General features: G+C 40.2%; 1 protein-coding gene across 1 annotated transcript in view; it reads left to right on the top strand.

Moving 5' to 3' along the window:
• PPP1R9A (protein phosphatase 1 regulatory subunit 9A) overlaps positions 1 to 13,737 on the top strand; it is a 226,291-nt gene that overhangs the window by 158,180 nt on the left and 54,374 nt on the right. Inside the window, 1 exon segment of the mRNA XM_054726426.1 lies at positions 10,935 to 11,090. Within this exon segment, the coding sequence (XP_054582401.1) occupies positions 10,935 to 11,090 (156 nt within the window).

Here is a 13,737-nt window from a genome sequence, read left to right as displayed (position 1 = left end):
TTATAGAATTATTAAAATAATGATAATACATATCACTTTGGTCAATGTAGTTGTTCTCTTCTGCAGATAAAATTCAAGGAAATACAAATCTCTTAGTCTCTTCCCACAGTTCTTCTGTTGGCATTAGAACAAGTGCTTCATTGTTTCCTTGGAAAGAAAAATGAAACTCAAGGAAGGCTGCCAACTTGAAATTGCAGTGTGACATTTGAATTACAGAGGTCTACTTTGGTCTGTTGACTGTTCAGTTCTGGGTCTCAGTGGGAAAAATAGGGATCACTGGTTCCCTCCTCACATAGAATATATTTATCAGGGACTTAAAGACAATAACATTTATGTCTTGGTAAGTGGGTAACATTATTAAGAGGAATTGAATTGGGACTATTGAGTCATGGAAAAATATAGTTTATACTCCCAAGAAGCTTGCTGTTTGGCTGTGGAAACAATAATAAATATATATGGTAAGGAATTTAAATCATTTTCAAGGCAACCTGTCAAAAGACCAGATAACCATAGTGTAAAAGAATCATCACAACTAAAGACATACAAAGTAAAAGCATGAATTTGAGATTCATGGTTTCAAATTTGATGGCAAGAAGTTTTTCTTTTATTTTTGTTTAAATGTTTTCTATAATGGAGAAGCCAGCTCAATCCTATATAATAAAGAGGTAATGTGCAAATTGATTGTCACGCTGTTACAAGATGGCAGCGCCCACAGCGGGGGTGGGGCCGGCTGCCCCGCACACCTGCCGATGGAGTCCCCTCAGCCCCGCTGGGGGCCTTGGGTCCTCCTGCACCCCCCACTGACTGAGGCTCAGGCAAGCAGGGCCAGCCAAGGTGCAGGCAAGCCTTAGATGGCAGCGGCCCAGCCGCCCAGGGCCGGCCTGAGGCGCAGGTAACCAGGGCCCGCCGAGGCTTGCGCTGCCAGCAGTGGCAGCAGCAGAGGTGTGATGGGGGTGTCGCCTTCCCCTGATTGCTGGGTTGCCTCCCGCCCCTGAGGGCTCCCAGACTCTGAGAGGGGGCAGGCCAGGCTGAGGGACCCCCCCTTTCCAGTGCATGAATTTTCTTCACCAGGCCTCTAGTATTGTATATATTCAAAGAAATAAAAAGACCAGTTTACCTGCAGAGCAGAGTATATAGAAAGGAATAGTGGTTGGAAAGTCTTTGAAAAGGTAAATTGAATAATATTGTAGAAACTTGAAAAATCAGCTGAATTTCTAATTTTTTCCCCATTAAATAATAATTGGCAGAAATGCTCTTTGATCTGAACTATCTTTTCAAGTGTTTGTGTATGAACACTTGGAGATAGAGATAGTCTTTCCCTCTGGAGCAAGGGCAGTAATACTGCTTGTTATAAAAGATGCAGGTTACCCACACTCTGGGGTCCTCTCTTGTCATGTCTATGTGTGTAGACATTATCTGGCCCTATTCTCATTACTCTTTGGAAAGTGTGGCTTGAGGTTTCAGCGTAAAAATCACGATAGACTATATTAGCTAGTATGTAGAACAATTCTGGGTTAGAGGAAAGTTCTAACCTTGCTCAGGCAACACTGACAGAGAGACACCCCCACACTGAGCATGAAAGGAAGGCATTTACAAACGCCATGGCAAGAAGCCTGGTAAATCTTTAGAACTCTGGCTGGTTCACTGAAGAGATAATGGGTCAGGGCATATAATGCTAGTTAAGGAGAAATAGCAACTCAACCTCTATTGTAGTTTATCATGCCAACTTTACATTAACTCAGACAGCAAAAGACCTCAGCTTTTTGTAGAGGGTCTTTGCTGCTCTGAGGGAATATTGGTCCTGTCAAGAAGATTTTTCTTGAGATAGACAAACTCATGTGAGAAACCACTGATGAGTATTTGGGGCCTAACTGGTTTATAATACTGGTGAAACTGTTCAAAATTCTGTCAGCCTCACCACCTTGGAAAACTTCACCATCCCTTATGTTCAAGACAGATTCATAATTAGACTCCAGATTTCCTCTATAACAGAGTCCCTGTTGTGAGAGTCAAGGCTATGGCTTCTGAGTCAGACTCCCCCAATCTAAATAGATCGTGTTCGTAATGATGACTCACCTTATATACTGCTTCAGGTGGACATTGGAAGTTTGGTTAAAACATGAGTAATTACTGCACTGCTCAAAACTGAAAACGACTGTCCCTTATTACTGGCACAGAGCTGCTCCCATGCCCCCTGCTGCTTCCTCTCTCTATTCTGACCTTAAGGAGAAAGATGGCTAGGGCTAGGCCTGAGCTCTTTTTGTTCTCTAGAGAGACCAAATGCTACATGAACCCCTTGAGTATGCTGGGGAACTTGGAGAGGGAGGCACCTAAACTTTATGGTTCTGTGAATACTGGTTCACACATCTCCATCTCACCCAGTCCCATAGTGAGAAAAAGACACCCAAATTCAACTGATGTGTTTTGGCAGGGTTCACGGGAGGAAAGGAAGCGAAAATGGTCTTGTAGAGGTGACCCTTTGGGTAAATGCAAGGTGATGCTGTTATTGTTTCCACTGTTAGACATATAATGGAATTGATGTGTTATATGCCTGCACTTCTTTGTCCCATTAGTGCCGAAATGGAGATCTCCCATTCAGGGACCACCACATGTAGAGCAGTAATAGTAGGACATACAGAGCACTCTCCCTGTTTTTTCCCATATGGTCTAGAAACAATACAGAATCCCAGGAAGAGAAGGGGAAATCACAGCTTATTTAAATATTTAATGGCTGGCAGGACACCTGGGCCATTTCCCAACACAACACCACCTGTCTGATGCAAAAAAAAACACCAACACCACCACCAAACCACACACACACACACACACACACCACCACACACACACACACGAGGGGGGGCAGCTGTTAATCTTCTATTAAATTCTTATGGAAACTGAAATTGAAGCCTGACTCATGGGGGCCATGTGACTCTCTTACCTGAATTATCTCAGTTTGAGATGCATCTACTTGAACTCTCTGACCAATAAGATTATCACATGGAAATGATAAGTTGCCAATCTGGCCCAATAGCACCTTAGATTTACTTGAACAAGTATAGCTTTCCATTTAGGGAAACTTTACCTCTAGAAGCAAGGCCTCTAGCTTAGTGAGGCCTTCAGTTCATAGAGGTTGCCTTAATGCATGGGCTTGGTTCACTGATGGTTCCGCTAAGCTGTCCCGTGCTGCCTACTGCTTTCCAGCCTCAGCACCGGCTATGCTCACCCAGAAATGGATTTGGTCACTTTGTTCAGTCAGCTGGCAGAACTCAAGGGCATTCTCATAGTTCTGGCCTGAACTCCCCTTGATAAATCTTATTATATTTTTACTGACTCTTGAAATGTTTATCAATGACCTAGCTGGTCACTTGAAAAATTACAGACTGACAGGTGAAAGTCTGGGATGGCAAACAAATTGTGGCAGTTGATCAAATTCTTTGGGCTATTCATGTAACTGTGTTGGTCATAAGAGGCCTTTGTGTTTTTAAAGAAACACCATCTTTAGATCATCTTCAGCTGATCCACAGATCCCTCTGAAATGAGGCTATTCTTGGTTACTTAGGGTTGCTTTCCTGGGGAATAGTTAATATGCATCCTGCCACCCATTCTTAGGGTGGGACTCATTTAATTAGATGAAGTGGTACAAATTTTGACTGACTTTAGATGATGTGATCAGTGACACCACTTCAATTTTAGAAGGCATTCAGGTAAACCTCAGCTAGCTGGCCAAGGTTATTATGATAATAGAATTGCCCTGAACCCTGGATTTCCTTCTTGTGGGCCAATACCAAGTCTGTGCAATCACCGAGACATCCAGGTGTCTGAATTAATACCTTAGACAAGTGGAAAGGCCAGTGAAGAAACTTTAAGGAGAAAGCCAGCTGGGTTTCTATGGTAGACCCTGAAGGTTTATGGTATTTCTTTGGCCAGTAGGATCTGGAAATCTTGGGGAACATGGTTGATCTAAGTACTGCAGGTTAGATTCATTCTGCTGCTTAGAGATCTTTTAATAGTGCTCTTAATTTTATGCAGTGAGATACAGAATGGATTTGGCCCTAGCCACTCTTGGTCACACTGAGGGAATATCATACTCATGGGAAAATTCACCAGAAGCCAAGATGGTGTAGAAAAGAAGGTAGACATGGTCTCTCCCTGGGCCTCTCACTTCTCTGCCTGCCTTGTGAGCAGAGACACTGATGGCCTTTGTTCCAGACTATCTTTCCAATGATGTTTGTCTAGTGAACAGCCTTATTAAAAATGTGGGTTTCCTAAGCTCACAATTCTTAACAAAAGTTTTTTTGCTTACGCCTCCTGCTTCATTTTTAGACCGTGTTCTCCTGGCAGTACCCTGGGTTTGAACTTTGTTTGGAATCCATTTCTTAACTTTAGAATCACTCAGGTCACTAGGGACATTTCCTACTTTTTCCTTATAGAAGGTGAGAACGTTGCTAAGCTTTCTGCCACTGTACAACAAGGATCCCCTTCCAGATTTCCATGTATAGTCTGTTCAAGGCAACTTAGGCTTGCTTAACATACCCTTCAAAATCCTCACAGCCTTCATTCATTGTCTGGTTCCAAAGCCACTTTCCCATTTTTCTGTATTCATTATACCCCCTTCCTATTGCTGTATAACAAATTACCACCAAAACTTAGCAACTTAAAATAAGTAACATTTATATATTACAGTATCTGTGGGTCAGTTTATTTGGATGCCTCTGACTCAGGATCTCTCCCAAGGCTGTAAATAAGGTGTCAGCCAGAGCTGCCGTCATCTAAATGCTCAGCTGGGGAAAGATCCGCTCCCAGTCTCACACACAGCTGTTGGCAGAACACAGAGCATCCACTCCCAAAGCTCCCTCATGTGAACTGTTGGCAGGCTCCAGGCCCTTGCTGGCTGTTGGCCAGAAACATCCGTTCCTTTTGATGTGGGCCTTTTCCACAATATGGCCACTTGTTTCTTCAGAGCAAGAGGAGAAAAGATAGGCAAGTCACACCAGCCTTTCTGTAAACTGTTCTGGTGGTTAGAAGTGAGTCTCTAGGTCCAGTCCGCATTCAAGGGGAAGGGCCTGTACAAGAGGATGATTACCCAGCAAGAGGGATCCTTAGGGGTCATTGCAGAGCCTGCCTGCCATGTTGGGAAATTAAGTCCCTCCATTTGAGGAGTATACTTTCTAAAAGGAAGAAAGGGGAGGACTAAAGAAGGCTTCAAAATATTATAAAATCAAATGCTACTTTATGAATGGTCTACCACAAATTGCTTGAACATTTTAAGGAGGGCAAGATAAGTTTGAGTTATTACAAAAGATTTTTATGGGTAAGTTGTAACTCTCTCTGGTCAGAAATTTTCGGAAGAACAATTCGTCAGTTGTATTATCAACGTCCCGAAGAGCTGAGCATCTGAAGGCAGGGAGCACTGAAGGCCATCTCAGTGACCTAGATACTGATCTTCAGGCGTTTCTTGATTTGGTGCCCAAACAGTAAGGATGGAGTGAAATATCAGAAAACATTCTGAGAACAGAGATCGGAAAGAACATTTTGAGTGACTTGATAAGTGAGAGGAGGCCTGGGCCAGGGATCCTTGGGATGTCTTACATATTTTATTTCTTTGGATCCTGTCAGTACCCCCACAAGATTGGTATCTTTTGCACCATTTAATAGAAGAGGAGAGCGCAATAGCTACTAGCTAAAGAAATTGCCACCGTTATGCAGCCATAACATTGTTCTTTCTGTTTGGGGGCCCTGATCTCTCCAGCCCCAAAGCCCATGCTCTTTTTTGGGGTGCTGCTCTGCGGCTTGTATTGGAGAGGCCAGGGATGGGGAACAGAACAGAATCATAAAGCCGTCTACTCATGTAGCGTACTCCAGGCACTGTGATGAGTACTTTGAATTTATCACTACTGGAAATTCTCCCACTAGACTTAGGAAGAAGCTGCTGTTATTTCCACTTTATAGATGAGCAAATGACATTAAAAGAGACTAAGTGGCCTCACATTACAAAACTAGGGCACACAGAAGTCAACTGACAGCAAATGGAGAGAGAGGCCTTTGCAGAGAAGGGGATACTGTGCCGAAAACCATCTGGATGGTTGGCACAGATTTAGGAATTTTAAACACTAAAGTGTTAGTTGGAGGTCTTTTCTTCTCCAGATAAAAAGCAACTCTCTTCTATTCATTCACAAAACTGCGTCTGAAAATATACATAACCAAATTCAAACCCGATACACAAATTCCAACACAAACTGCGTAATTAAGGCTATTTTTATGATTAGCACCATTTAGTTTCCCTGAATTTGCCAGAGCAAACATTGCTATAGCGAAAATTACTGCTAATGGTTGAGCCTAACAACAAGAGAAAATCCCCCAAAGGGTCACCTAGGCCCCAGCTACAGCTGTGCTTCACTGTATTTCTTACTTGAAAGCTGAGAATTAGCAGGAAAATTAGGCACTGCCATGCTATGCAGATGTAGCTAAGACTATTAATTTATTCAGCAGACATTTCTTTAGTGCCTCCTATGTGCCCAGCAGTGTGCTAGCCACCCTGGCATCGCAGAAATAAACCCTACCCAGCATTCTCAAATAGCCAAGTTTTATGTAGTAGCAACAGAAAGGGTTGAATTAGAAGTCTTAAGGCTGCAGCTTCATAGAATGTGCTAGGTAGATGGATAGTCACTTCCCATCACTGAGGTAGGAGGGGACCCAGTTATATGAGGAGAACAGAGGCCTGGACGTTTTCTGGGGTAGAAGCTGGTGTCTATTTCAAAACCAGAAATATAAGAGGAGGAGCAAGTTTACCGAATAGAGACATTTTACTTCAGAAATGACTGACCAATTTGCTTATAAACGATTCTAGTGGCGAGGTCGTTTAGGACATTATATTAGCACATGTCCGGATATGAGACAGATTTGGAGAGCTTTAGCATGTTGCTGTTATAGTATTAGTATCAGCAGCAGCAACAGCTGCAATTGCTCATTTTGAGCACCTACCATGTGCCGGACTTGGTGTTAAACACTTTACAGGCGCCATCTGATTTAATCTCATGACAACCTTGTTATCACAGAGCCAGGATTTGAACATAGGCCTAGGAGACTTCAAAACCAAGATTCTATAATCGGTCGCCACTTAACCACCTCCCCAATATAACAGTTCGGTCTGTTCCTCTGTGCAACCCGGGCTGAGATCTGCAGCCTTCCTGTGTGTCCAGGGCTCTAGTGTGTCTACACGCTTCGGCCCCACAAGTCAAAAGTTACATGTTTGTTAAGAGGCAGAACAGCTCTACTTATTATTGTAACCGTGTATTTTAATGAAATATTGAATTCTGTAAGTAATATGAGTGTAAAGGAAGTGTGTCTGTGAAAATGAGATAAAATGCTTAGGGAAGCTTCAGTAAAGACTGGTAGCTCAAGAAAATTAGATGTGAGAAGGAAATGTAAGAGATATAAGCCATAGACACCTAGTGGAATTTTGCACTCATTTTGCCTTGCAAATACGGTTTTTGTCCATTTTAAGACACTGCAGTAATTCTACAGAGTGTACGCTGTAGTTCTGGTTTACATAAGAAAGAGTGCATGAAACATCAGTCAGCCGACCCGGAAGCTAAATCTTTTGAAGGAGATTTCTATGCACTCGCCCAGGGTGAGCATGTTATGAGAGAAAAGAAGAGGATAAGAACTTTGGAGCTCATCAGAGACACTCTTCAAATCTTCAAAGTGAATTGAATGATAATGTTCAAAGATGTGGAAGGGGAATCTCAACACAACAGGATTATGCACTGGGGTTTTGGCTGGGGAAATACGAAAGGAATGCATTTCTTTTTTTTTTATCTGCCAAGCTTTAGCTCATGTAGACCCCAGGCAGCATCGCATAGGAAAAAGAGCATGGGCTTTGGAATATGTTAGATGTAGCTTCAAGCACATAATTGAATATCTAACCTTGGGTAAAGTCTCTGCATTTTAGTTTCCTCAAATTAAGATGGCATAGTAATAACCTATATCATCCAGTTTTTAAGAAATGTGCAATATCAGGCACACAGTAAGTTACAAAAGTAATTGTTATTCATTTTTCCCCCTTTTGGGGGGCCATTAAAAAGCATAAGCTAATAAGCAAGAAGGCAGACAAGGAGATGAAAAGGAACATGTACTGTCCCTTCACTCCTTACACGAAGAACTATTCTTGCCCCATTTAAAGTGCATTTGCAGGTTGGGACAAAGAACTCTTGAAGAGTCTGTGTATGAAAGATGTTGAAACTGGTCAGGAATAAAAATAAGGAACTGGATGCCGATGGAATATTTTTTTTGTAGCAGTTGCTTTTTTGTACATCATTGTCCATCATCCTCTGTAAACTTCAGATTCAGTTCAATCTAATTTTGAGGTTTATGGAATTCTGCTAACATATCATTCTATGTAATTTATTTCACTTGCAGATTTAGCGTGAAAGTAATGTCCATTTTCAAAGAAGATAAAAGAATCAGATGCACACATTATTCTTAGTCTACTAGATGTAACCTTTAAACCCCTAGGTGTTTGAGGTTCTGTAGTAAATGCCTCCTTTATTCTAAAGCCAGTTCAGGGTGGGAACAATAACTGATCAGTGAGCAAGAACAGCAACATGAGTTTTTAAACACCCTATCCAAAGCCTCTAATAAGTAATTAATATAATCAAGACAGTAAAAGAGACATATCTGATCCTCAGCATGCTTATAAGGCTAATTAGAAAAAGCAATGTTAGTAAATAAAAAGATGAAATGAAAAATAAGTATTTTAGCAGAATTGCAGGTAATTTGGATATTGGGACAGAAAGAAAATTAGCGAAGTCAAATAAAAGAATCAAGAGGAAGACTTCTTAATAACTTACATTTATGAAGATAATGTACATTTCAACTCATGTTTAAAATGTGCTACATCATTATCAGACTTTAAACTTAGCTTAAGATTTTATTGAGTCACTCATGATATTCATCAAATTGATGATATAGAAGTAAATTTTATATACCTGGTTAGGCCCTCATAATAAAAGTATGGCTGTGCTGCTAGTTATAATTATAGGGTTAAAAACTCTCAGCAAGGTTTCTTGAGATTGTGCATGTACCAGCCCTGCTACATTCCCACGGATTAACATCAGCTGGATTTATAAAGTTCCTATTGGTTCTAAATACATATAGAAATTAGAGATGAATTAATTTACAGGCTATCACAGAAAAGAAAAACGTATCAAATCTGGAGTAAGAGTTCTTTTAAGATTTGTAGGATCTAATTATACCAACAAGTGGGAGCTCTCTGGAACCAACCAGCCCCACTCTTCAGCCACCTTTCCTGTCAGGGCTTAGGACACTGGGAATGGTATTTATAGCTTGGACTTTTTATAAACTGGTTTCGGAGGAGTCCTAGACTTCCAGGTACTTTTACACAAATGCCACCCAAGTCAAGGTCTTCATGATAATAACCTCTGTGTGGGAAGTAGAGTCTGAAGGCTGCCGAGACAGTTAGTTCATTGTGATCAATGGTCCTCGGATCCCTTACTAGAAATTGTGTCTACTTCTGGGCTCTATGATTGAAGAGAAATGTGGAAAACTTAGAATCAGAATGCAGGTTCAGAGACAATCACAGAGACTGAGACCTATGAGGATTCTATAATTTTTTTTTTTACCTCAAAAGAAGTCGGAATGGCAGTTTAATAGTGGTCTTCCAGGCGTGAGGAATTATTACATTGAGGTTCATGACCATATTTCTTTCAGATGCAAAGATAGCAAAAGAAATGGAGTTTCAGCTCTAGCAAGAACATAGCACAGAACCAAAAGACAAAAAGAAAAAAGCAATCAGATGCTAAACGTATTTAACCAAAAGAATAGATCACTCACTACACTGTTTATGAAAGGTTTTTTAAAGGCAATATGACTTCCTGTCTGTTTTATGTATTAGATGGAACTACCTGAAGGAGCAAAGATGAATTAAATGAACTTTGTTTTTCATTGAATCAGTGATTTATCTTTCAATTATATCATAAGCTATAGATTTCAAACAGTTATTTGGAATTAGCATCTCATAGCCTGATGTTGCCAGGAGCAGAGCTACCTTTTAATGTTAAGGAAGTTAGTGGTGAGGAGGAACCTTTATTCCAGGGGTCATGGACTCAGGTACCTTAAGAGCCTGCGGATATCATGAAGGAGGGAAGGTAACAGCTTGGAACAATATGGAGTTACAGACGTTGTAGTGTATTAGAAAGTGTGTGACCCAGCTAAAAGGGGTAACTACTGCTGACGCTGGCCAATTGTTAATCATGTTACAACGGGCCTATGTTGGCAGGTCATTGGCTTTCTCAAGAAAAACTGAAAACCTAGAATATTATGTGAATCTTTTTTCTTTTTTAAGCATTGACAAAATGCTAAGATTTATCAAAGTACTCTGCAGGCCAAACAGTACACTCATGTGCACTGTAAATTTAGAAACCTTGGGGTTATCCTTTAGGTCAGTAGTTAACCACATTAGTTAAATAAATGGGACAGAATGATTGAATTCTAAAGCTTAGGTGAGTTCATCTACTAAACTTTTGCAGGATTTAATTAAGGTTCCTTTCAACTCTGTGAATCTTTTGATCTCCCCTTCCTTTTTCCCTGTGCCTAGTATTGGGTGAGAATTTTAAGGAATTATTTTATTTAATAAAACCATCAAATACTTAGATTAAAAACAACTCTTGTTTCTATACTAGAGATGCTGCTGATGATAGTAGCTTTTCAGAAATGCTCTTATACATGGCATAGACATGTCACTTTGAGTTTTTAAACTAACATTTGTTTATAACATTGGCTGCATGAGGCATGCTTGACTTAAAAGCCTAATTACACTTTTACCACTTTATTTCTCTTTTATAAAAAATATTTTCAAATCACCCATCTCTCCCTGGGGGAGGGAAGCTAGAGTTCTGAAACCCCCTTCCTTCCAGACAGGAGAATATGCCACCGATGAAGAGGAGGATGAGGAAGGACCCACCATTCCCGGCAGTGACATGGCCATTGAAGTCTTCGAGCTGCCCGAGAATGAAGACATGTTTTCCCCGTCAGACCTGGACACAACCAAGCTCAGTCACAAATTCAAAGAGGTAAGCTGTTGGTCTGCAAAGTACTTTTTATACCCATACATTTAATTTTTAAGTATGTATTTTTGTTTGAAAAATGTAGTAAGATTTATCAGTTTTCAAAATAGAGCCTTTTTATAAAGGATTGTCTTGAATCACATTGAATTTCAAGGTAAATTTTAAGTGGATCTTGTTCCATAATCATTCATTTAAACCCTTGTTATTTGTCGTAGTGACAGCTTACAACTTGCCTATTCCATAATTTCAAGCTGTAGTTTAAATGTGCAATTTTCATGATAAGTTCATGTTATATTTTTTCAGTTTTATAGACATTTGTGGACCTGGTGATAAGCTTTCTCTAAGACAGTGGTTTTAAAAGTTGTTGTTTTTCCTTTTCCTAAAATAGACAAGGTCCCAACAGCAGTCAGGTGACATAACCAAATGGTTTAACTGAAGAAAGTGTAGTGAATGAACTTCGAACAAAGCTAATGGAACTACCAAGGGAAGGTGAAGCTGTTGCTGGCTTGATGGTAAAGAGGGAGGTGACCTTTTTGGAAAGAGGGCCATTCAACATCTGCAGCTTTGTAAGATGCAGCCACTGCTAAAAACTGCATCTTGGGGGCAAGGGTAATGTATACCTAGTCCCTTCTCTCTTTCTGCTGATACCTCCCCGGGTCTAAGACAGGCAGGCGGGTCTGAGAGATGCCATCCTGAAACCTGAGATCAGTGCTCTCAAGGCAGGAGCTGTCTGAAACTACTCAGAACCCCAAGACCTAAAAGGGAAAGAGTGGTGAATGGGGCCGCAGGCAGTTTATTCTTCATTGTTTTAGGGAACATCCTCCATTGTGCAGACAAGTACAGTATGTTATTATTTACAGCCTCCCCAAATAACCAGGAAGCACTGAGGCTCGAAAACCACTGTTGTGGTTTCAAGTCTGGTAGGGACTTGACCACTTCTGGAGACGGGGGAGAGGGGGAATGTTGTCCTATACTTGAAAAGTAAATTTGATAATTGCAGATTTGTGATTACTAATTTTATTTGTAATTTCTAATTTTCATTTGGAATTTTTAATTTTGCTATATCATAAATAGGTCAAATTTATACATTCTGATGTTATGCTTTATATGCCTAAAATGTTGACTTGCCCTCGCCGGTTTGGCTCAATGGGTAGAGTGTCAGCCTGCGGACTGAAGAGTCACGGGTTCAATTCCGGTCAAGGGCACATGCCTCGGTTGCGGGCTCAATCCCTCATAGGGGGCGTGCAGGAGGCAGCCAATCAATGATTCTCTCTCATCATTGATGTTTCTTTCTCTCTCTCCCTCTCCCTCCTCTCTGAAATCAATAAAGATATATTTTAAAAAATAAATAACTAAAAAATAAAATGTTGACTTACCTTTTTAATTCCTGTGACAAATTTACATCTTTGAGACCAGTATTAAGGTGAATATACTTTTCAAGTATAAGTTTTTATGTAAAAAAACAACAACACACAAGCCAACAAACTTAAGTTCATTTTAGAGTTTTGGAAAATGCAAAATTATATAAATATAAAAAATCTCTCATAATCCCAATGTTGTGGTATTTGGGATTATATAATAGTGTGTTAAATTCCTACTCTTTATATTTAAATTTGTAGTGTTAGGATTTTCCCATGTCACCAAATGTTCTTCCATAACTAATGCCACTTCACTATTCCATCTTACGGATTTTTCATGATTTATCTTTCTAATTCCTTTTTTGGGAATATTTTCTTTACTTCCAGGTCTTATGATTATTATTATTAAAAGTAAAATTGCAGTAAATCCATTTGCACTTGTCTTTAGGATAATTTCTCACAGTGGAATTATTAAATCAAAGAATATGAATATTTGGGGGGCTTGTGATATTTAATGCCAAGTTGAACCAGAATGGCTTTTTTGGTTGATGCAGAAATGTACTTGTGAATTGAGAGTGCCCATTCCTTTCCACCCGTTATTGCTAGGTGGAACCATTTCCATTCATATAGTCCACAGAGTCCTTGAGGCAAAATACATGGATTTTTTCATATGATTTATAACCATTCCTAGTTCTAAATCAGGTGTGACTGTCTGAGTACAACAAAGTGCACTATTCTGTAATGATCACAAAACTCAGCATTCCCTTACAACAGCGCCTATCTTAGGACCATTTCTTATAAGGGATTTCTAGATTAACTGACATCTTCAAACCAAATACCACACCATTTCACTTCTAACTTGTTGATTTTCTTATGTTTTATATTTAACATATTTGGGAGATTGCCATTGAGTATCAACTACATGGCACTCTTACACAGCATCCGTATCTCATGCAGCGCCACTGTCAGTTTTAACTCTGCTTATGTGATTAACATACACGCCCAAATACTGTATAGCACCAGATATTTTTCATAAGATTATGCACAAAACCTGGGGTGGAGGTGGATAGTCATGCTGTATTGGAATCTGTACAAAGTCTCACAGTATTACAGAGGCTTCTCTTAATTACATTATTTCAAGCAAAAGCACATGCCATGCTATTTGGGCAAAGCACTTTACACTGACACCTCAGTCAGTGCTGCTTTGGGCCTGTTCTGTATCTTCCCTCGTAGACCCTAAGCTCCTCTGGCTTTGCTCACTGTCGGACCCTCAGCCTGTGCACAGTCCTGGGCAG

Source organism: Eptesicus fuscus, chromosome 14, assembly GCF_027574615.1.
Source record: "Eptesicus fuscus isolate TK198812 chromosome 14, DD_ASM_mEF_20220401, whole genome shotgun sequence".
Taxonomy (NCBI): Eukaryota; Metazoa; Chordata; class Mammalia; order Chiroptera; family Vespertilionidae; genus Eptesicus; species Eptesicus fuscus.
The sequence above is the reverse complement of the archived record's forward strand: the minus strand, read 5'-3'. Positions and strand labels throughout refer to the sequence as shown.